A 23886-nucleotide genomic window follows, 5' to 3' on the forward strand; every position below is an offset into this window, starting at 1 on the left:
ACCCTCCCATTACACAGTCATTACATATCTAAAAGTCATATATTCTAACATGCAAGGTATTATTTTCTTATGGGTAATAAGTACGCTTTTAATGCTGAAAGTAATTACAATCTTTATTGTAGAACATTATTAGAAGAGTAACAAAAGGGGCTGGCATCCCACACAGACTTTTATGCTTTCAGGGCATCTTTAGTCTTCACCATGCATGCACACGTGTGTACATACACACATACAAGTAAACATCCACACACAGACAAAATTTAAAATGCAAATTGTGAAATTTTAATCACTTAGAATGTATGAACATTTAAATGAGTTGATCTAGTCATTCTCAGCAATCTTTTAAGAAAATTCCAAGTAATTCAATATTTGTACAATTTGGAGAAATGTGGGCTTAAAAATTAAATATAGTTCAGTGGATTAATGCTATACAGATTCAATGCAATTCCAATTAAAATCCCAATGACGTACCTTACAGAAATAGAGCAAGCAATCATGAAATTCATCTGCAAGAATAAGAAACCCAGAATAGCTAAAGTAATCCTTAGCAAGAAGAATGAAACGGGGTATCACAATACCAGAACTTCAACTCTACTACAAAGCAATAGTAACAAAAACAGCATGATATTGGCACCAAAATAGACAGGTAGATCAATGGTACAGAATAGAGGTCATGAACACAAACCCAGATAAATACAATTTTCTCATACTAGACAAAGATGCCAAAAATATGTAATGGAGAAAAGATAGCCTCTTCAACAAATGGTGCTGGGAAAACTGGAAATCCATATGCAACAGAATGAAACTAAACCCCTCTTACCCTGCACAAAAATCAACTTACAATGAATCAAGGACCTTGGAATCAGACCAGAGACCCTGCATCTTATAGAAGAAAAAGTAGGTCCAAACCTTCAACTTGTTGGCTTAGGATCAGACTTCCTTAACAGGACTCCCATAGCACAAGAAATAAAGGCAAGAATCAATAACTGGGATAGATTCAAACTAAATAGCTTTCTCTCAGCAAAGGAAACTATCAGCAATGTGAAGAGAGAGCCTACAGAGAGGGAGAAAATCTTTGCCACTCATACTTCAGATAGAGCACTGATTTCCAGAATATATAAAGAACTCAAAAAACTCTACACCAAGAATACAAATAACCCAATCAATAAATGGGCTAAAGACATGAACAGACACTTCACAGAAGAAGATCTACAAGCAATCAACAAACATATGAAAAAATGTTCACCATCTTTAGTAATAAGAGAAATGCAAATCAAAACTACACTAAGATTCCATCTCACCCCAATTAGAATGGTGATTATCAAGAATACTAGCAACAATAGGTGTTGGAGAGGATGTGGAGAAAAAGGTACACTCATACATTGCTTGTGGGGCTGCAAATTAGTGCAGCCACTCTGGAAAGCAGTGTGGAGATTCCTTAGAAAACTTGGAATGGACCCACCATTTGACCCAGCTATCCCACTCCTCGGCCTATACCCAAAGGACTTAAAATCAGCATACTACAGAGATACAGCCACATCAATGTTCATAGCTGCTCAATTCACGATAGCCAGATTGTGGAACCAACCTAGATGTCCTCCAATTGATGAATGGATAAAGAAACTGTGGTATATATGTACAATGGAATATTACTCAGCTATAAAGAAGAAAATTATGGCGTTTTGTAGGCAAATGGATGAAATTGGAGAATATCATGCTAAGTGAGATAAGCCAATCTCAAAAACCCAAAAGACGAATGATCTCACTGATAAGTGGATGATGACACATAATTGGGGATGGGAGGGGGGCAAGAATGGAGGAAGGAGAGACTGTTTAGAGGGAAAAGAGGGGTGGGAGGGGTGGGAGGAAGGAAAAAAATAACAGAATGAATCAAACCTCATTACCTTATGTGAATGTATGATTATGCAAATGGTATATGCTGTTACTCCACGTACAAACAGAAACAACATGTGTCCCATTTGTTTACAATAAAAATAAATTTATAAAAAATTAAATGTAGTTCAGTGGATTAATGCTGGATGAACATCCATAATCATTAACAGATCTGGCAAAAGGCTCTGTATCTGATCTTACCCTGTTCAATATTTCCTATCATGGACCAGATGAAGATCCAGAAATTATATTGAAAGATCAGAAAAAATTTCAGAAAATCACCAATTTCTTTCTCATCTCTCCTATTCAGTAAAGCAGAACCCGCAGCTGGCTATCTGTCATACTGAGACAAGGGAGAAGTATAAAAAGCAAGCAGGGCTTTCTAAAACAACTTGAAGGAAAAGTCCCATGAAAATGCTGTAATCACACGATCACAAAAGGAAGTAACCCATTCAAGAGATAAGGAGCACAGTAAAACTAAATGACTCCCATCATCTACTAACCAAGCTATGAAAGAAACACAGGTGGAGAATTTGATCACTATAGAAAGTAATAATAACCAGGAACATTTGAACTTCAAAACCCTTCAGTTAAAGCAACTCCAGCATAAATAGGAAAGAAGTGATTCTCCCATAACACTGGTGACCTCTAACCAAGTAAAATTAAGTTAAGATTTCTTTATAGATAAAAACTATACTTACCACAATCCATTCGGCAATGTTTTCATAAAGCTCTGGACTAAAAATTGCTTTTTTAAGCCTAGCTAGAGGACCATCAGCATCTACTAATCTGCACCGCATGAAAACATCACAGTAGCCTCTAAAATCATTGCAAGGGGATCCAGGTTGCAGAGTGATGGTTCGACCATTGAACTGCTTGTTCCACTGTATAGACCCTGTGCTGGCACAAGTTGACGGATCCACTGGAAAAGAAGTGCCAAATATAAGTTAAAGGATAGATTTCTTAATGGGCCAGTTGGGGAAAGATAAAGGGAAAGAAGAAACAGCCTAAAATCATTATCATGACATGTTAAATAGACCTTTCTAGTTCAGTTGGGTAACATCATTAATAATTCACCTTAATGTTTCAATATAAATAAACAACCAGCAAGTGTTTTTGTCTACAATGAATTCTAACCATATTTTTGTAAATTACTGCCATAAAGCTAGTAGTCATGTTTAGTCTAGTGTATTATTAAAATAGTACATTGTTATGAAAGATGGGTGCAGTGGTGCACACCTATAATCCTGGCAACTTGGGAGTCTGAGACAGGAGGATCTCAATGAGTTCAAGGTCATCCTCAGCAATTTAGTGAGACCTCAGAACTTAGCAAGATCATTTCAAAAACCAGTAAGTGCTGGGGATGGAGCTCAGCATATAAAATGCTCCTAGTTCAATTCCTAGTACCAAATAAATAAGTAAGTAAGAAAATAAATATAAAAACACTGTAGGGACTATAATGCTAGGGATACAATGCTATGTTATACTTAAAATTTTCTCAAGAGGATAGATTTAGCTGGGAACTATCTGTCCATACTTATGTCAAAGTTCAGCACTTAATATTTAGGAGAAAATAATGGTTTTTCTAGCAGATTTTATACTCTTAGACCTTAAAAGCCTTACTTTTCTTCATACAGCAGACATGGCATAATTCCTTATCATCTTTGCCATCAGAACTGGCACAAGTACACTCCTCCAAGCCGTGTTTCTCACAGATAGAACCTGCACATTGCTGGAATAAAAGACAATATTATTTAACCCTTGTATAATCAAATGTGCTTATAGTAATAGGCAGGTATAAGCTTCTAATGTCAAAATAATTAAGTGCAAATACAAGTTAAACAAATATAGAGCTAGGGCTCAGTGGTAGAATGCTTGCTTAGAACATGTAAAACTCTAGGTTGAATCCCCAGTAACCCCTGTTCCCAGCTAAGGGGGCTCACATAGATGAATATCAGAACTGGATAATACAAACACATTTGAAAAAGCGTAAATGCAAGTAAGATAATAACTCTTCTAAAGTGATATTAACAACAACAAAACTCCAAACAAATGCAGAGAAAGATTAGATGAGCATTAATTTGTATGTTGGTTATTATGGCTCCTCTACATGCAGAGAAAAATAAAATTTTCTTTCTGTAGAGGAATATAGTATTTAGCCATGGAATCTTTAAAGACTCACATTCAGGGAAAATGACCAGAAGATTTCTTTTGGTTAAGCTATTAAAATATTAATTTATAAAACTTAAAAGCAGCACAGACAAAGTCACATGCCTAGCTGTACTACAAAATTTCTGCAGGGAATACCAAACAAATGAAATTGGAAAGATGAAAGACAAGTCAGTGGTTAACTGAATGCCACTGGCATTCATACCACATAATACATTCATGAATTGGTTGGGGAAGAGATACGGATATTACTGAGAGTCCAAGATTAATTACTTTATATAGCTTCAAGTGTCAACAAATATTCTGAACAAGTAGATTCAACAAAGTTAAATATAAAAACATATAAAATCAAATGCTTACCCCATTAATGCATACTTGTGTATGCCTATTACAGTCTGTGAAGTTTGGTTTAGGATCAGATGCTGGGCAAAGAGCTGTGCCACCATTACATATCCCTTCTTTTGCACAGTCTGAATCATCCCGACACTTCTCAGATTTTGACTTAAATGTACATTGTGCTGTACAACAGGGACCTTGACTTGGACTAGAAGAAACAATAAGTGATTAAAAAGTGAAGCACTAGGAATTTCTGTACACTTAGAAATGGTTCTGATTTTTAAATCATAAATCTCATCATTTAAACAGTAAGAACATTACTGCTACTAGTATTCATATATCAAAATGGGAAGCTACTATATTTGAACATTTTAATAAGTGTGGAAAAGTAATTAAGCATCTGGTTTTTTAGTTAGAATATGCTACATGCAGTATGCTTATTCTATTTGCCTTTTATGAAACATTATAATAGAAAATGGATTTAATATTAGGCAACTCACCAGTGTTTTCAGTTTCATTATACATTAATCAATTTATCAGTTTTTCCATTTTTATGCTAAAATCATACTAGAATACATATACCAGTCATTTAAAAAGTATTGTACAAACTATATTCTATTGCACATAATCTATCACTACTGAAGTAATCTGATGAGGCACAAAAGTACTCCATACTACCTAATATTTATAGTTAAAATTCTAAAACTGTGGAAGATAGTCACATTTTTAATGTTAGCATCTAAATAATATGTATTTTATTGAGCATTTCTTTTATATTATTTATTAACAACCACCACAAAATTTTAAGTAATTCAAACTGCCAGCAGGGTATTAAATGCCATTCCAGAAAAACAAATAAAATGCAACAACAAATAAGGACAATGTTTCAAAACTATATGACTCTCTTAAGCTCACTTTTAAATCTATCAAAACTGCTTTTAGGTAACTTTACAGGAACATTAACAGTACTAGACTTAGCAAGGTACCTGCAATGTTTTCCAGGTTTCAGTTTGCATTTTTTCCCTTCTGGTTGGTTTGCATCGAAGCAGCACTCATCTTTACACTGATCACTATAGCCACAATCACATTCTTCACCTTGCTCTACCATTCCATTTCCACATATAGGTTGGCCAGATTCTGAGGGAAGTAAACAAGAAAAGGTAAGCACATTAAATTTATTTAAAACTCCCAAACTCACTAGAGTTTTGTAATGAAAAGAGAAAGGAAAACTTCTTGGTGAATAAGTCAAGAAAAATAAACTAGGAATCTGGAAATCAGGAAACCTAGTTTTAACAGGGACCCAGATAAGTACCAATGTAACCTCAAGCAAGCAAGTCCCTTCCCTTTTGTCAGCCTCTGTTTCTTAATCTGCATAGTGAGAGAGTTTAAGAAGTGGTAACCTGCTATTTAGTTTAAGTGACACTGTGTTTTGTTGAATAATGACTACTTTAAAGACTACTTTAATGTTAGCAACTAAATACCATACCTATGCAAATGAAGACAGTGCTTCATCAATCAGGGGGGAAAAAAAGGAAAAATCATTTTCTTACAGAAAATTTCAAACACACATAAAAGTAGTAAAAGAATAAGAATCAAAATGCAGTCTGTAAAAAATTAAAAAATAAATAATTTTTAAAAAGAAATAAAAAAAGAAAGAATAAGCACAATGAACTCTCGATTGCTCTTCTTGTCTCATTTACTCCCAACATTTTTTTTTCTATAGTATTTTAAAACAACCCCCCTAAAATAGTATGTTTCCTATAAATACTTCAGGACATATTTCTAAAGGATAAAGATAAAGGATGAGGAGATTTTTCTTTTTTAAACTGAATCATAATACCATTATCACAACTAACAAAATCAACAAGAGGTTTAATAGCATCTAATGGCCAATAGATGTTCAATTCTTCTCAACTGTCTCTTTATAACTGTTGATTTTAAGTTATATTTCCAAACAAGGTTTTCCCAACCCTAACTCTCCACCTCATGGTTGCCTTCAGTTGACACATCTCTTAAGATATTTTAAAATATAATGATTCACCCTTTCCTTTTCATTTATTTGTTAAAAAAGTTGGGTAACTTTGCCCTGTCAAATGTCTCACATTTTATTGGGCTGACTACAATATAAGCAATAAGTAATTTTTAAAAGATGTACTTTAGTTTTGCTTCTCAGCTAAACCAGGCTCCTTAAGAGAAGAAACACATATTATTTATATCTTTTGTTTTCCTATATAATCTAACAGTATTGGTCTAGATCTTGGTTAATTAAGGTTAGACAGTCTGATCTAAGTATAGTGAATAATTTTATAAAATTTCTTCAACTCTTTTCAAAAGAACTAATTTTTATTGACGGAGTTTAAAATTGGAATAGTGGATCTGATCCCCATTAGTTGCTAATATGCTAGAGACCATACACCCTAATATGAGGAAAACAGAATAAACCCAGCAACACCTAGGTCTAAAATCTTGTACTATTTTCTTGCTACTAGAACAAAATCAGAGTGGAAAATAATCATAGTACAGACTTTAAATGGAAACTGAGTAAGTGGAAGTGAGTACAACTCAAATACAGGAACTCCACATATGATACATCTGAATAAAAACATTCTAGAGAGATTGGCTTTACATTTAGAAAGTTCATTCTTAACCATAATCACATCAACCATTAAAGGAAACTGTAGAGGTTACTGAAATGTCATCCCTCTGTTCAATTTTATATCATCACTTTTGTTCTCTAAAATTAGAAGAATGCACATGTACCCATATACTAAGTAAGTAAGAATGATTTTTTTTCAAGTCTAGTAATAGTTTTACACTTCCTATACATTTTATAATTTAGGAGAAAAGGGAAAATGATAGTCAGAAAATGGATGCAATATTTGTTACACTTTAATTTGCATCTCACGAAGAATTATTACCTCAAATTAGCTATTAGCAACAGCTTAAATACACAGGATAGATACTATGTAAAATGCAAAAATTAGTTGGGTGTGGTGGTACATTCCTATAATCCCAGCAACTTGCAAGGCTAAGACAAAACGATCCCAAGTTTGAGGGCACCCTGAGTAACTTAATGAGACCCTGTCTCAAAATTAATAAAAATAAAAGGGTTCGAGATGTAGCTCAGTGGTACAGCACCCCTGGTTTCAATCCCCAGAACTGTAAAAAAAAATAAAATGCCAAAGTTATAGTAGGTACACATTTCATAATAATTTAAGGAACTAATTTCGTATAATACCTACAACACAAAATGCTTATTTATAAAACTCAAATAGGGCTGGAGAGATAGCTCAGTTGGTAAAGTGCTTGCCTTGCAAGCACAGATCCCTGGGTTCGATCCCCAGCACCGCAAAAAAAAAGAAAAAAAAAAAAAAAAGATGCTATTATAAAACTCAACTTCAATCAGAAAGTTTACTATGAAGACTCAATTTATAAAATGAGCACTTCTATATTAAAAAGTAACAGAAAACCAGCCCTGACAACAGGAACAAAAATGGTAACATTAATGTAATTTCATTCTACCCTTTAAAAAAAAGGCTTTAAAAGAAAAAGCCAAAGATTCTCTGAAACGATGAAAAGACAAGCTACACAGCCTTGGAGAAAATATTTACAAACCATTATCTGACAATTAATTAGTATCTAGACTGTATAAAGTAATCTCAAAGTTCAGGCTGCGGATGTAGTTTAGTGGTAGTTTGCCTAGCATATGTGAGGTCCTAGGTTCAGTCCTCAATACCAAAGAGAGAAAGAAAGAGACAGAAAGAAAAGGAAATCTTCAAATTTAACAGGAAAAATATCCCATATTAGAAATGACTAAAATATTAATAGATATTTCACCAAAGAAGATAGCTCATGAACAGATATTCAACATCTGTAGTCATCAGAGAAATACAGGTTAAAAGCATGAATATAACTATTCAGAAGAGTTCAAATTAAAAAATGAAAACACTACACTAGTGAAGAGAAAATTAATCACTCATACATTGCTGATGAGAATGTAAAATACTGCAATCACCCAGGAAAACAGGTAATTTTATACAAAACAAGCAATTGTTATATGGATTTAAAGCATTTATCCCAAAGGAAAATAAAAACTTACGTTCACTCAAAAAAAACCTTAAGACATGAATGTTTACAGTTGCTTTATTCATAACAGCCAAACATTGGAAATAGCATGGGTATCTTAACAGGTGAATGGTTAAACACACTTAAAATATATACCATATATACACTTAAAATATATACCATGGAATACTACTTAGAATAGAAAGCAATGAACCATTGCTACAAAGTATTTAGTTATTTATTGTACTAGGGATTGAATCTAGGTGCCCTTTACCACTATGAAAATTCCCCAGCACTTTTTTATTTTGAGACAGGGTTTCTCTAAATTGTTAATGAATTTGCAATCCTTCCAAATTGCTGGGATTACAGAACCCAGCTACAAACAATTTAGATGAATTTTCAGAGAATTGTACTCAGTGGGAAAAAAAAAAAAAATCCCCAAAAGTTATATGCTGTATGATTCCATTTATATAATATTTTTGAAGTGACAAAATTATAGAAATGGAGAAGGAGTTAGTGGGATAGAGGAGTGAATAGTAGGCCATGTGCTTGAAAATGGGCAACACTGAGGGATCCTTTTGCTGATGAAACTACTTGGAATCTTGACTATAATGGTGGGATATTTAAAACTACAAATATGATAGAATTATATGGAACTAAATACAGACAGAAATGACAACAGAAGAAACTGGGAAAATCAGAATAAGATTTATGGATATCAATGACGGTCTAGGGGTTATGATATTGTACTATAGTTTTGTAAGATATTACCAGTAGGCAAACTAGGTGAAGGATACAGAGAATCTGTAACTTCTTATAACCTTATGTGAATTTATAATCATCTCAATGACATTGTCCATTACAAGGCTTGGCTTATCTGGAAATTCTCCTCAATTCTTATTGAATGTCTCTTTGAGTGCTCTTTATGTACAAAGATAAACAGACCTCAGTGTCTGCCCTCAAGTAACTTATAATGTTGTGAAAAAGAACAACGGCATACAAAGAAACTTTAAGACAAAGCAGAATATTTAGAATATGTTAAATGCCACATGAGAGGCATAATAGATTAATGGAAAAAATGTGGTGTGTTCATATAATGAAATAATATTCACCAACAAATAGGAATGGATTTCTGATATGTGCTATAACATGAGCAAACCCTTTTATTTTTATTAATTTTGAGACAGGGTCTCACTAAGTTGCTCAGGCTGCCCTCAAACTTGGGATCCTTTTGTCTCAGCCTTGCAAGTTGCTGGGATTACAAAGTGTACCACCACACCCAACTAATTTTTACATTTTACATAGTATCTATCCTGTGTATTTAAGCTGTTAGCTAATAGCTAATTTGAAGTAATAATTCTTTGCGAGATGCAAATTAAAGTGTAACAAATATTGCATCCATTTTCTGACTATCATTTTCCCTTTTCTCCTAAATTATAAATTTGAAATTACACTATTTGAAATAGTATAATTTCACCTTATTATACTAGATGAAATAAGAGATACAAAAGAATATTGTATGATTCCACTTGCATAAGGTATCAAGAATAGGCTAATTCATAGAGACAAAGTAGATTAGAGGTTTCCAGGAGCTGAATGGAAAAGGACGCAGGTGCTACTGCTTAATAAATAAGGAATTCTGTTGATTAGAAACAATTCAAAGATCAGGGTAGTAGTGCATGTCTGTAATCTCAGCAACTCAAGACACGGAGACAGGAGGACTGCAAGTTCTAAGCCAGCTTCAGCAACTCAGTGAGACCCTAAGCAACTCAGCAAAACCTTGTCTCAAAATAAAAATAAAAAGGACTGGGGATGTAATTCAGCAATAAAGCACCTCTAGGTTCAATCCCTAGCACCAAAAAAAGAAACAATTTAGAAAGATAATGGTGATGACTGCACAACACTATGAATATAATGCCACTGAACTGTACACTTAAAGTTGGTTAAAATAGCAATTTTATTTTATATATATTTTACTATAATAAGGGGGAAAAAGAAGTTCATAGCAGCTTTATTCATATTAGCCCAAACCCAAATAGCACAGGTGTTTATCACCAGGAAAATGGCTAAACAAATTGGGATACATTCATGCAAAGCAACACTGCTCAGGAACAAGAATAAAAATACTAGTGATGAATCCCAAAATATTATAATAAGTTAAAAGTAGTCTTCCACAAAGGGGTACTTCTGAATTGATTATATATGATTCCATTTATACAAAATTTTAAAAGAGGCAAAACCAATGTATGGTGAAATAAATCTGCTAGTAGTTGCCTCCAGAAGTGTGCTGGGGACAGAGATTGATTGGGACAGGGAATAAAAGAGCTTTCTGAGGTGATAGAAATGTTTTATATCCTGATAGTTGCTTAGTTACACAGGTAAATACATTTGTGAAAATTCATCAAATGGTACACTTAAGACTTGTGTGTTTCACTTATCTTTTTTTTAAAAAACCTACAAACAATATTGAACTCTAATGACAGCCTTAAGTGTTTGCAGTAAACTTTTCCAAAGTCTACAAATTATTTTAAATTGCAAAAAAACACATGGAATGAGGGATGGATAACAACTACATGATAAAATAAATATAACCAAGTGCTCATTGTGAAATTTTTTAATTTTATGAATGTTTGAAAATGTTCATGATAAAATGTTGGGAAATATACATACCAACAAAACAGTTGTTTCTCTTCTTCTCAAGAACTTGGCTTATATTTCTAATGCTACAGAGTGAGAATTTATTGTTGTTAAGTTTGTCCCCAGATGTTGCTCTTGCATACATGATGTAATTGCCATTTTCTTTTTGTCCTAAATTCTTAGATTCTCCTGGTGTGCACTCTGTTCCAGAATCATGCTGTCAAACAAAATATAGAGTTATATAAACAGGAAGTAAAACAAGGTTTTCAGGTCATCTGATTAAATGTAATATTCTGATCAGAGAAAAAATGGAAGCCATGGACTCTCCTTTAGGAAGGACATTACAACTGTTTGAGACTGAGTAGAAAAACAATTTGTTCTGTTAGGGGTCACTCTTAGAAGAGAAGGAGTCTCAGAAGTCTAGCCACAACTGCTAGCTTTGTAAGTAGAAACTAGAACTGAGGACAAACTGTCATAAAAACCTATTAAAAATAAGCTCATCTACTTTTAAAACTAGTACCAGTACTATAAACTCCTATAAAATTACTATATATTAGAATATATGCTAAAATCACATGTTATGACTAGTTCAGAGAGAGATGGGGAAAAAAGAGAGGGAAAGAAAACAACAGAGACTGACAGGGAGCTAAGTATATAGAAACTAGGAATCTAAGACAGCTAACTCATTAAATAGTACCTAAGAAAGACAAGTAAAAATGCTAAGGATAGAAACACAATGATCCATTTTAAAATGAAATTAAGAAAACTCAAGATATAAAGTCAAAACACTGCTCTGCAAAATAAACAGGAGAGAGATCTGTGTATATGTGTGTACGTGTCTTCTGGTTTTGGTATATTCTATCAAAGTTATCAGTTGTACACAAAAGTACCAAAGCACAGCTCCCTAAATTTTCTCAAAAGTATACATACTTATGTGACCAGCAATGAGATCGAGCAACAAAACACTACTAGATCCCAGCAGCCCCTACCCTCCTGGGGATACATTAAAACAAGAAAACCTCACAATGCTCCTTAAATAATTTAGAACACATGAGAAGAGGCAAAAAACATTAGTACTAGAATCATAGTTCAATTTAATTAAAATCTTCTTTTGAATACCCCCTATTCTCTAAAAAGAAACAGACCACTAAAGAGAGACCATTTAAGTTACTTTCATTTTCTACTCCCCAGTCTGAGGTAACAATAAAAAAAAATGACCTCTACTATCATCTTTATCTTTCCCAGTATTTCCTGCTTTTCTCCTGAAACAAGATTCAGCATTGAACAACTCTTTACTATTCTCCAATATTATCTTGATTACAGTTTTCATTCTGTAGAATTCAATTTGGTTTCTGGTAAAGTATGGCATTAGTACTATTCTCACCATTAGAATTTTAGAAAGAGAAAAATTCCACTACTACATAACTCTTGATGTCACTGCAATCTATAATAAAATTAACAATATATATAAAAGAATAGGGTGTGATTGATCATGGTAAAATCATTAAAAACAGTCTGGTATAAAAGGAAAAGACACCAAGGGAGACAAAGAATGAGAGTCAATTTATCCATTAAACAATAAACAATACATAATATAATGTTAATGTACTAAAGACAACTCACTGGCAGCTGGGCAAGGAAAAGATTAGATGAGAAGTGAAAAGGGAATGGTCTAGATTCCCTACTCCAAGTGTGGTCCTCAAACTAGCAGCAGCAGCATTACCTGGTAATGTGTTAGAAATACAGAAACTCAGGTCCCACCAAAGACATACTGAAATAAATCTGTATTTTGAGATCCTCAGATAATTTGTATACACATCAAAATCTGAGAGTCCCTGGACTAAAGGACAAAAAAAAGAAAAAAAAAAAAAAAGAGAGAGAGAGAGAGAAGTTGAAAAGGTATTGCAATCCCCCCATAAGGCCTGGAACCAAAGGGGCTAGTAGAGAAGAGAGGATACTCATTTATCTGTACTTGAAAATGCAAATTAACCACAAACTTCTTTTGATAATAATCTCTCAATTTCTGACTGGGACTATGAAACGAAAAAAAAAAAGAAAACTTAGTGAGATAGCACTTACATGTTACAAGAAGAAGAAATTAGAGCATTGCATTTAGAGATTTTAAACTACAAATATAATATTTACTTATTTATTCATTTTGGTGCTGGAGATTCAACCCAGGGCCTCATGTACACTAAGCATGTGCTTTACCACTGAGCTACCCCCCACCAAGTTCCAACAAATTATGTTTTAAATAATAAAATTTCCATTTTTATAAGTGATAAAGTATAAGAAAGATGAATTTACATGCAATTTTTAAATGAAATTTCCCCAAAGCTCTACCAAAATTACAAAATAGAACACTTTCAGTATTTCTATTTTTTTGTTGTTGTAATGATCTTTGGGTCACTTAAAATTCAGTATAATGAGCAAGTGTTAGACGATACCAAGAAATGCTGTTAATTTTGCTAAGTGCAAATCTCTTCTTTCAGAAATGTACAAAGTAGATGAGGGCAGATAAATTTGCTTTAAACATTCTTAACAAAGAACACAGAAAGTAAATATGGTAAAATCTTGACAATTATTGATTCTGACTCAGGGGTTGGCAAACCGTAACCCACAGATTGTTATTGTATGGCTTATATACTAAGAATGTTTTTTCCATATTTAAAGGATTATAAAAACAATAGAGAACATGCAGCAGAGACCAAATGTTACCCCCACAGCCTAAAAATATTGACTAGCAGACCCTTTATAAAAAAGATTTACTGATCTCTATTCTGGATGATGGTCATATGAATTGGTACTTTTTTGAAGGGGGAGTGGCACAGGAGGAGTTAGTTTTCTATGTGGGTTAGAAATTTATCATAGTAAAAGATCTTAAGATAACTGTTTTTCCACAGCAAAGAAAGACAAATCCAAGTAAATCCCAGTAAAGCTTTAATAGAAACACAGCAGAAAGCCACTATACAATTTGCTAAAGATTCTGAAAATATTCTAAACAACGAAAAGGAATTTCTCATTCAAAAGATATTTGAGTGCACTATATGCTAAACACTATTCTAGAGCTACAAGATATGGATAAGATACTATATTCCTTGTTTTCATATAATTCTGGCACTGTTATGCTGACATTTCTTGTTTTAATCACGAATATTCTATCTTCCTCCCTTTCAGTATGGTCAAGTATCTTACTAGCATATAAAAACTAAACATTCAGATGTATATTTTAATATATATATATATTTTTCACCTCAAATAAGCAAACAAAAGTTACTCAAAAGCCTAATAACATTTTAAGAATCTAATAATTAGGCAATACTTACTGGAGATCCAAAATTATGTCCAACTTCATGAGCAAAAGTAATATGAGAGACTTTGGGAGGTACATGAGACCCATAGTTCTGAACAGTAATAATTCCAGTGTTTAAGGATTTCTTCTTACCATCTGAATAGAGCTTACTTTTTTCACATATTCCTCCAGAGCTTCCTAATTCAGAATACCACAACCAAAAACAAAAACAAGTTAAATCAGTTATCTATTCCATTTCTTTCCCCAAAACAACTAATATTAAATGACTATATTAATCTAAAATACAGTTGGTACCCAAATGTGTCAAATACCCAAAAGTTTTTTTAGTCTAAGATTAGGAAATCATTTCAAATAAGGTTTTAATAGCACCCATAAACAAATTCCCAGGATTGACTATGTAACTCTTATATGTTTTTTATCATCAAAAAGTCCTCAAATCTTTGTTCCCATTAACTTAGCAAACACAGTATTACATTCCTTTAAATCTGAATATATCAGTATTATTTACACTGAGTCAAAACCTACACATCTTTTTTTTTTTAAGTTGTAGATGGACACAATACTTTTATTCATTTTTATGTGGTGCTGAGGATTGAACCCAATGCCTCACACATGCTAGGCAAGCACTCTACCACTGAGCCACAATCACAGCCTCTCTTCTTATTTTTTAAAAAGAAAATTTATAGACCAGGCTGGTGGCACATGCCTGTAATCCCAGCAACTCTGCAGGCTGAAGCGGGAGGATCATAAATTCAAGGCCAGCCTCAGCAACTTAGATCCTATCTCAAAATAAACAATAAAAAATGGTGGGGTGGCAGTTCAGTGGTAAAGCACCCACAGGTTAAATACCCAGTTTAAAAAATTTTAGTTTAAATTAAATGAAAGTTGAATAAACATTCTCAGGTAGGTTCTGAGAAAATCACTTTACAAATAATAGCAATGGTTGGGCACAGGGGGACATGCCTATAATTCCAGCTACTCAAGACTGAGGCAGAAGGATTCCAAGTTCAAGGCCAGTATGGGCAACTTAGGGAAATCCTATCTCAAAATTAAAAGAACGGGGATACCATGTAGCTCAGTGGTAGAGTGCCCCTGGGTTCAATCTCTAGTACCTCCAAAAAAGTAATAATGCACCTTAGTGTGTGATTCACTGTCTTGAGATGGAACATACATTCTATTTGTGAAAAAGAAAAAAAAAAAAAAGAGGAAAAGAGGAGAGAGCAGGAAGAGAAATAAAAATATTAATAACTGATTAATCAGGAATTCAATGAAATTGCAATTTTCAGATTTGAAAATTCTTAAAAACGAAATTATGATTTTTCAATTCTTCCTGATAACACTTTCAAATTTTAAGAGAAAAATCATACTTCTATTATATTAAATCAATTTGTAATTCATCTGTTCACTAATAAAACATTAGAGTTTAATATCAAACTGTTTTCATATCTAAAAACAGTTAAAATATAAGAAATTAGAAAAACAGGAAAATCAGAAACTGGCTAATCAATCCTGTCTTTATACTCATTACACTAAGAAGACTATACTTTCTTTTAATTAACTTTATTTTTTAAAGAGTTTTAGCAATAAGATATTTAGTTCACATTCACATTTAAATAGTTTTTCAGGCTAAGGCTACTTCTCAGTAGAAGAGTACTTGCCTAGCATGCTCAGGTTCTTGGATTTGATCTCTATCACCACATCAATCTACCAATCAATCAACAAATTGTTTCCTTATTTGAAATTTTTTTTAACTGAAATGGACTAGGATACTCAGATAACTCATCAAATTACTTAAAAGCAGCTCTCCACACACAAAGTCATACCATGTTGCTAAACCACCTTAAAAGTCTAAATTTGGATTACTGTTACTATGATAAAATGATAATTATGCTTCACAGAAAAGTAAACTTAAAAAACTGAGCCATATAAAGGTTGAAATTTCCAAATTTACTATCTTTTTTACACAGAAAACGTAGTGGAGAGAAATTTCAAATGATTTATGAACATTTAGCATATTTTCTTAAGCTATTCCTTTTCTACTTCTGGAGATAAGTCCTAAAAACTACTTCATTTGAGGAACTTGGAAATACTCAATAGTACTCTGTATGTAATGATTATAATCCATGTATTAGAGTTTAAAAACAAATAGCAAATTACTATCCTGCCTTTGTGAAGAATTGTCATTATGCAAATTGGTCCAATGTGGTACTGTCAGACTTGAATTAAGCACAGAAGACTCCACACTGCAAATCTTCAATGGATTAAAAAAGAAAGTAAATAGGCATATTTTTAAAACTCTGATAATAAAGACTGCTCAGAATTTTTAAGGTCTAGTTAATTTAAGGAAAGATAATATATAAATTTGAGTGTATTCTTCTGAAATACAGTCTTTGCAATTTATATCTTATTTCTTAAATGAGTGCTTTTTATCTTAATGATTATTGCTTATATCAAAGTCTAATATTTACTAAAACTAATAACATATTGGAGTAACTCAAATTATACAGGCAAAAATAAAAGTGTATCTAATTTTCTAAGTTATAATTTAGTTTTTAAAAAATACTACAACTAGTTTTGGTATGCCAGAAACTCAGTGATGAGTTATCATACACATCCACAGCTAAACTACGACTCAAGCTCAGTAACTGCTTTACATTATAAAAGATTTTATTCCAGAAACATCATATAAAAAAATTGTAAATTAAAATAAGAAGAAAATTTCTTAAATTCAATCAAAAGTATTCAATACCAACTTGTTTATTCAGTTACCTGAGAACATTAAAAGGATTAATACAGGGGCAGAATGCACCTTAACAAGTCAAGGAAAGGGCCCCTTAAAAGGTGTATTAGAAGGTTCAGCAAATGAAATAGAACAAAGGGGTCATCTAATTTAAAGAATTTACTTCGTTAAGGAACCATTAATCTCTAAATGAAATTCCCTAAATGGAATAAGAGATTACCTACTAAACACATAATTGTTCTTACATAAGGATATTATAATCTTTCTAGTTTCATATTTAAGACTGGATCTACTATAGGCACTGAATAATTGTAAATGGGAACCTGAAAGTTAGCCCAGTTCAGAGGCTATTTTTATTTATTATGGAGTTGAGTAGGAAATACTGCTTCCTTGATTGAGAAAACCTACAGGAGATTCAACATGGCGAATTAGGGAAAAGTTGCATTTCTAGTTATTCTGACTCCAGATTCAAGCAGTGGGGATACACTGGAGCCAAGTTGGTTGCTGAAGCAGCAGTAATGAGGGTTCACCACAGACAGGATGGATAACACAGAGAGAGAAGCACAATGGACTGATATGACATGGAGAAACTTGTAGATCAGAAAAGCAACTGAATTAACCGATTCAAAGGTTGCAGAATTTCTCAACTGGCAAGCAGAGCTCGCGCGGGAACCATCTTAAGGAGGCCGTGCTGTAGCTTGCTGCTGTAGGAGCTGGGAAATCATAGCAAACATTGCCATACTGTCTGGACAAGCATCTAACATGTAGCCTAGAATGTACCTAGCAGAACGTGAGTGAAATAGGCACAGAGAAGACCGTACCCAGGGGAGTGTAACTCACTTTCCCATTGAGTCTGGCAGCTCATGTAACCAGCTGAAGAGGGTGGAGAAACTGAAAAGGCAGGTGTGAATACTCTCAGGCATTAAGCCTGGGAAGGCTGTGATCCTGAGCAACAGAGTTCATGGAGGATTGGCTCCCCTGCCCAGTGAATAATGAGATCCAGACTCCTAGAACTAAGCATCTGCTTGGCCCTAGAGGTTGTTCACCTAATCTCTCCAGAGCAGATACCACTCAACAAGGTCCCTAGGCCTGATTAGACGTAAGTCCCAGATGCTAGAACTCCCCTCATAGAACTCTGCAGCAACCCCACCCTGGGAGTACATGGATCTCATCTATGCAGACAACACTCCAATCAATAGTACTTTCCATTCCATCCTACTTTATATTTGAGAAAAGGGAAGCTGAGAAACTATTTCAACCAGATTCAGTTTTAAGTCACTACTGTAGGCACCATGGTGAGCAACAGAAAAAGAGGATGGGGTTAATAACCCAGGCCTTGTTCACTCTGGGTCTCTCAGTGTAGTCTAAGAAGACACAGGAGGACAGCACAAGGCCTTGAGTTCAATCCCCAATACCGAAAAAAAAAAAAAAAAAAAAATCTTTTTTCTTTCTTTCTTCTTTATTTTTTGGTGTGTGCTCTTGCTATGCAGATTGGTTTGTGTGTGTACATACATACATACATACACAAACACATTTCTTTCCTTCTTTTAAGCATTTTTTTTAAACAATAGTTATTTCTCCTTCCTTTTTCTTTTGAGGGTTAGGGTTTTTGGCTTGTTTATTTTGGTTTTGCTTTCTCTCTGTTTCTTACCTTTCTTATCCCACTAACAGCCAAGTTAAATTATTTTCTTTCCCATTATTTTTTTCTGTTTTTCTCTCCTGCTTCTTTATAGCCATTTGCTACATCTCTTCTTCATTCTCTCTGTTCACATTTTTGAAAATTTGAAACTTTTATCTACCTTTCTATCACATTTTCTTTCTTCTTGAAGGTATTTTTAATCATCCTTGAGAAATGTTTGGTTTATGTAACTCCTGCCACCACCATTCATGTTGTTGCAGCTATTAATTCTATTGATGACATAGTTGACACCTGACTTTAATGCCAGATCTAGTTCACAGTTATTTATTGTTCTTGCTGGTGGTAACTGCTGACCCCATTATTCCTGTTTTTGTTGTAATCAGTATTCTAGATGTCATACTAGGCACCACGTATTTACTTAACGGCTGCATATTGTTTCACTTGGTTATTTCTGTTTGTTTCCCCCTTTTTCTGTGAGTTGCTGAAAATCCAAAGGGACACTACTAGTTCACAGTGCAGAGACTTTACTGCTGAACTAAACTGATTCAAAAGATAGCACACCTTGCTCCACAGACAAATTAACCACACTCACAGTTCAGCCATATTTTAATACAAAGAATAGAAGAGACAAAAAACTCTTAACTAATGACACAGTCCCAAGTAAGAACAGCTAGGTGTGGGCCCCCAGATCCCACCCATGGACATCCACACCTATAGCAAAAACAGAATTAACACAAAGGCAAAGGGTACCACACCTACAGGGGTCTCAATCTAGAACACTCTAGGATACTCTAGCAAGAGAAGGTTATGCACTAAAAAGGTAACACAAAAGAGTGGAAGAGAAATCCATCCTAACAGATGCATAAAACTAACACAGGAATACAAGAAATAAGAAAAAATAAGGTAATACGATGCCTCTAAATTTCATAATTCACCAGCAACTAACCCCTAAAATACTGAAGAGGACAAAACATCAGATAAATAATTCAAAAGAATGATTATAAAAATGCAATGAATTTCAAAGGAATACAGAAAAACAACTGGATGCATTAAAGAAATCAGCACAGGATATGAATAACTTAATACAGAGATAGAAATATTGAAAAAGAACAAAATAGAAATCTTGGAAGTGAATGATACAATAAATCAAATAAAATTGTCATCTGAAAGTCTCACTGACATAGCAGATCATGCTGAAGACAGAATCTCAGAGCTGGAATACAAAGTAACTAGCCTTGAACATTCAGACAGGAAATAAGTGACCATGAACAGAATATGCAAGAACTCTGGGACAATACTAAGAGGCCAAATTTAAGAATCACTGGAATTGAAGAGAGTTGTGAAATGCAGGTTAATGGAATGAGTGGATAACCTCTTCCAGGAAATAATAATAGAAAATATTGCAAACCTTGAGAATGAGATGAACATTCAGATATAGGATGTGTTAAGAACTTCAAATAGGGGGCTGGGGATATAGCTTAATTGGTAGAGTGCTTGCCTTGCAAGCATAAGGCCCTGGGTTCAAATTCCCAGCACTGCGGAAAAAAAAAAAAAAAAAAGAACTTCAAATAGGGCTGGGATTGTGGCTCAGTGCTAGCACACTTGCCTAGCATATGTGAGGGCACTGGGTTCAATTCTTGGCACCACACACAAATAAATTAATTTAAAAAAAGGTATATCAACATCTAAAAAAAATTTTTTTTAAAGAATTTCAAAAAGATAAGATCAAAAAAAGAACCTCTCCATGACACATTATAATTAAAATGCCTAACATACAGAACAAGGATAAAATTTTTAAAGTGTCAAAAGAAAAATATCACATTTGGAGGCAAGTTGATCAGAATTATTTCCAATTTCTCACACAAACTCTAAGAGTCAAAAGGGTTTGGAATGCTGTGTTCTAAGTCCTGAAAGAAAATAACTATCAACCAAGGTTGCTATAAGCAGCAAGCTATTCTTCAGAATTGAAGAAGAAATGAAAACATCTCAAGAGAAGCAGAAACTAAAAAAAATTCATGACTATTCAGCCAACACTACAAAAAACTCTTAAAAGAAATACTCCACACAGAAGAAATCAAAAACAAACCAAACCCCTAAACACACACACACACACAAAAAAAAAAACCTCACTTGAAGAATAGCTAAGACCAAATGAGAAAAAGGACCAAATTAAACATTATCAATTATTCAAAATGGCAGGAATTAATAAGCATCTCTATAATAACAAAGAATGTAAATGGTCTCAATGCTCCAATTAAAAGAAAGTCTGGCAGAAGTGATTAGAAAACAAGAAAATAGCAACTATATGTTATTTTCACAAGACTCACTTTATAGGCAAAGACAGTCACAGGATGCAAATAAAAGGATGGAAACGGATATATCATGCAAATGGAACCCAAAGACAAGCAGGAGTAACTACTCTCATATTGACAAAAGTAAGTATCAAACCAAAATTAATCCAAAGAGACAAAAAAGATCACAAAGTAAAGGGAACAATACAAGAAGATGTAACAGTAGTAAACATTTATGCCACAACCATGAGTGCACCTAGTCACAGAAAATAGACACTACTCAAAGACTCATATAAGTCCCAGTACAATAATACTGGGTGGTTTCAACTCTCTCATCAATAGATAAGTCATCCAGACACAAATGTAGTAAAGACTGTTTTCACCTGAAAAATACTATAAATCAAAATGACTCAACAAATATCTGTAGAATATTTCATCCAACAAAAGGCAGCTCATGGAACCTTCTCCAAAATAGAACATATTTTAGGCCACAAGGCAACTCACAGCAAATACAAAGAAAAAAAAAAAAAAGATATAATTTCTGTATAGTTTCAGATTATAATAGAATGAAGTTATAAATCAACACCAAAACACCCTACAGAAACAATGTAACAGCATGAAAATTAAACAATACACAACTGAATACTGAATGGGTGATAAAAGAAATCAGATGAGAAATTTTAAAATTTCTAGCATCAAATGAGAATAATGATACAACCTCCAGAATCTCTAGGATACTCTGAAGGTGGTTGTACGAAGAAATTTTATAGCTATGAATGTCTACATAAGAAAACCCAAAAGATCCTAAATAAAAAACCTAATAATGCTTCTCAAAGATTTTGAAAAATATGAACAAACCAATTCTAAAGCCAGTAGAAGAAATAAGTAAAATCAGAGACAAAATCGACAAAATTGAGAATAAAAAAATATGAAACAATCAACGAAAGAGTTCCTCTTGCCACAACTGATAAACCCTTAGCCAAACTAGTTAGTTAAAAGAAAAATAGAAAAAAAAAGAGAAAAAAAGAAAAGAAAAATGAAGTTTCCAAATTAGTAAAATTAGAGATGAAAAGGAAATATCACCAGAGACATCACAGAAATCCAGTGGATCATTAGAAACAATTTAGAAAACTTATACTTCAAAAATTGGAAAACTTAGAAGAAATGGTTATATTTCTAGATATATTCGACCTGCCAAAATTGAATCAAGAGGACACAGAAAACTCAAACAGATGAACTAGCAATGAGATAAAAGCAATAATAAAAATCTTTCCAACATAGAAATCCCAGAACTAGATAGATTTTCGGCTGAATTTTTCCAGACCTCTAAAGAAGTGATAACAATGTACCCCAAATTATTCCATGTAATAGAAAGGTGTTTAGCCAAGTTCATTCTATGAAGTCAGTATCACCCCTATACCAAAACCAGATAAGGACACATCAAGGAAAGAAAACTATGGACCAATATCCCCGATGAACTTAGATGCAAAAATCCTTAGTAAAATACTAGCAAACTATATTCAATAACATGCCAAGAAGACTGCACATCATGATCAAGCTGGTTTTATTCCAAGGCTGCAAGGATGGTTTAACATATGGGCAAAACAATAAATATAATTTACCACATATATAGAATCAAGGACAAAAATCGCTTACTCACTGCAACAGACACACAAAAAGTCTGAAAAAATTCAGCACCCATTCATGATTAAAAAAAAAAAAAAAAAAAAAAGGGATAAAAGAACTTAACCTCCACATCATAAAGACAATATATGACAAACCCTAAGCCAACATCATAGTGAATGGGGAAAAAAAAATAAAAGCATTTCCTTTAAAATCTGGAACAAGACAAGGATGTCCACTCTCACCACTCCTATTCAAGATAGTTAGAAACTTTAGCCACTGCAATTAAGCAAAAAAAGGAAACAAATGGGATAAAAACAGGAAAGGAAGAAGTCAAATTATCCCTGTTTACAAATGATATGATCTTATACTAAGAAGTTCCAAAAAGCTCCACTAGAAGATTAATAAACCAATTTGGCAAAATAGTAGGTTATGAAATCAACAAACAAACAATAACTTTCCTATACACAAATAATAAATCCACTGAGAAAGAAATCAGGAAAACTATCCCATTCACAATGGGCTTAAAATAAAAAACAAACAACAAACAACCTTGGAATTAACCAAGGAAATGAAAAAACCTCTACAATAAAAACTATGGTACTAAAGAAATAAACTGAAAGACACAAGAAGATGGAAAGACCTCCCAGGTTCCCAAACAGGCAGAGTTAATATTGCTAAAATGGCCATATTAGGAAAAGCAATACACAGATTCAATGCGATCCCCATCAAAACACCAATGATATTCTTCACCAAATTAGAAAAAAACAGTCCTAAAATCTGTTTGGAAGAAAAGAATATCCAAAGCAATTCTAAGTAAAAAAAAAAACCAATACCTTGTGGGAAGTCATCCTTATCTAGCAGAATCAGACAGTTCCCTATCTAGCTTCCCTGAGAAAATGGCTCCCCAACTCCACCATATGCTGTACATCACAAAAGAAGCTCCTCCTGGTCTTGGACCCCTTTACCTGTATGTCTATAAATAAAAGAGAGTAGGGCTACTACACGTTGTTAGGGCTAGAGTTGGTATGGCCAGACCTGTCACGCTCCCTCTCATTTAAAAAGCATACTGGCTCTTATGTGTTTATTGATTAGATAAGTTTATGGGTAATTGATTTACAGCCAACACCATCCTCAGGCAGTTAACCCTTTTCTCATCCACACAGGATGTGACTGAGAG

The 23886-nt window shown here is 33.6% G+C and overlaps 1 protein-coding gene across 4 annotated transcripts in view; it reads right to left on the reverse strand.

Moving 5' to 3' along the window:
* Positions 1-23886, reverse strand: part of ADAM10 (ADAM metallopeptidase domain 10) — a 141294-nt gene that overhangs the window by 13508 nt on the left and 103900 nt on the right. For all 4 annotated transcript variants that reach the window (XM_079125886.1, XM_079125885.1, XM_079125888.1 and 1 more), the window contains 6 exons: positions 14427-14590; positions 11134-11317; positions 5385-5535; positions 4423-4606; positions 3517-3625; positions 2595-2815 (listed from right to left, as the gene is read on the reverse strand). In XM_079125886.1, the coding sequence (XP_078982012.1) occupies positions 2595-2815; positions 3517-3625; positions 4423-4606; positions 5385-5535; positions 11134-11317; positions 14427-14590 (1013 nt within the window). The remainder of the gene's footprint in view (positions 1-2594; positions 2816-3516; positions 3626-4422; positions 4607-5384; positions 5536-11133; positions 11318-14426; positions 14591-23886) is intronic.

Source organism: Sciurus vulgaris (assembly GCF_902686455.1).
Source record: "Sciurus vulgaris genome assembly, chromosome: 2".
Classification (NCBI taxonomy): Eukaryota; Metazoa; Chordata; class Mammalia; order Rodentia; family Sciuridae; genus Sciurus; species Sciurus vulgaris.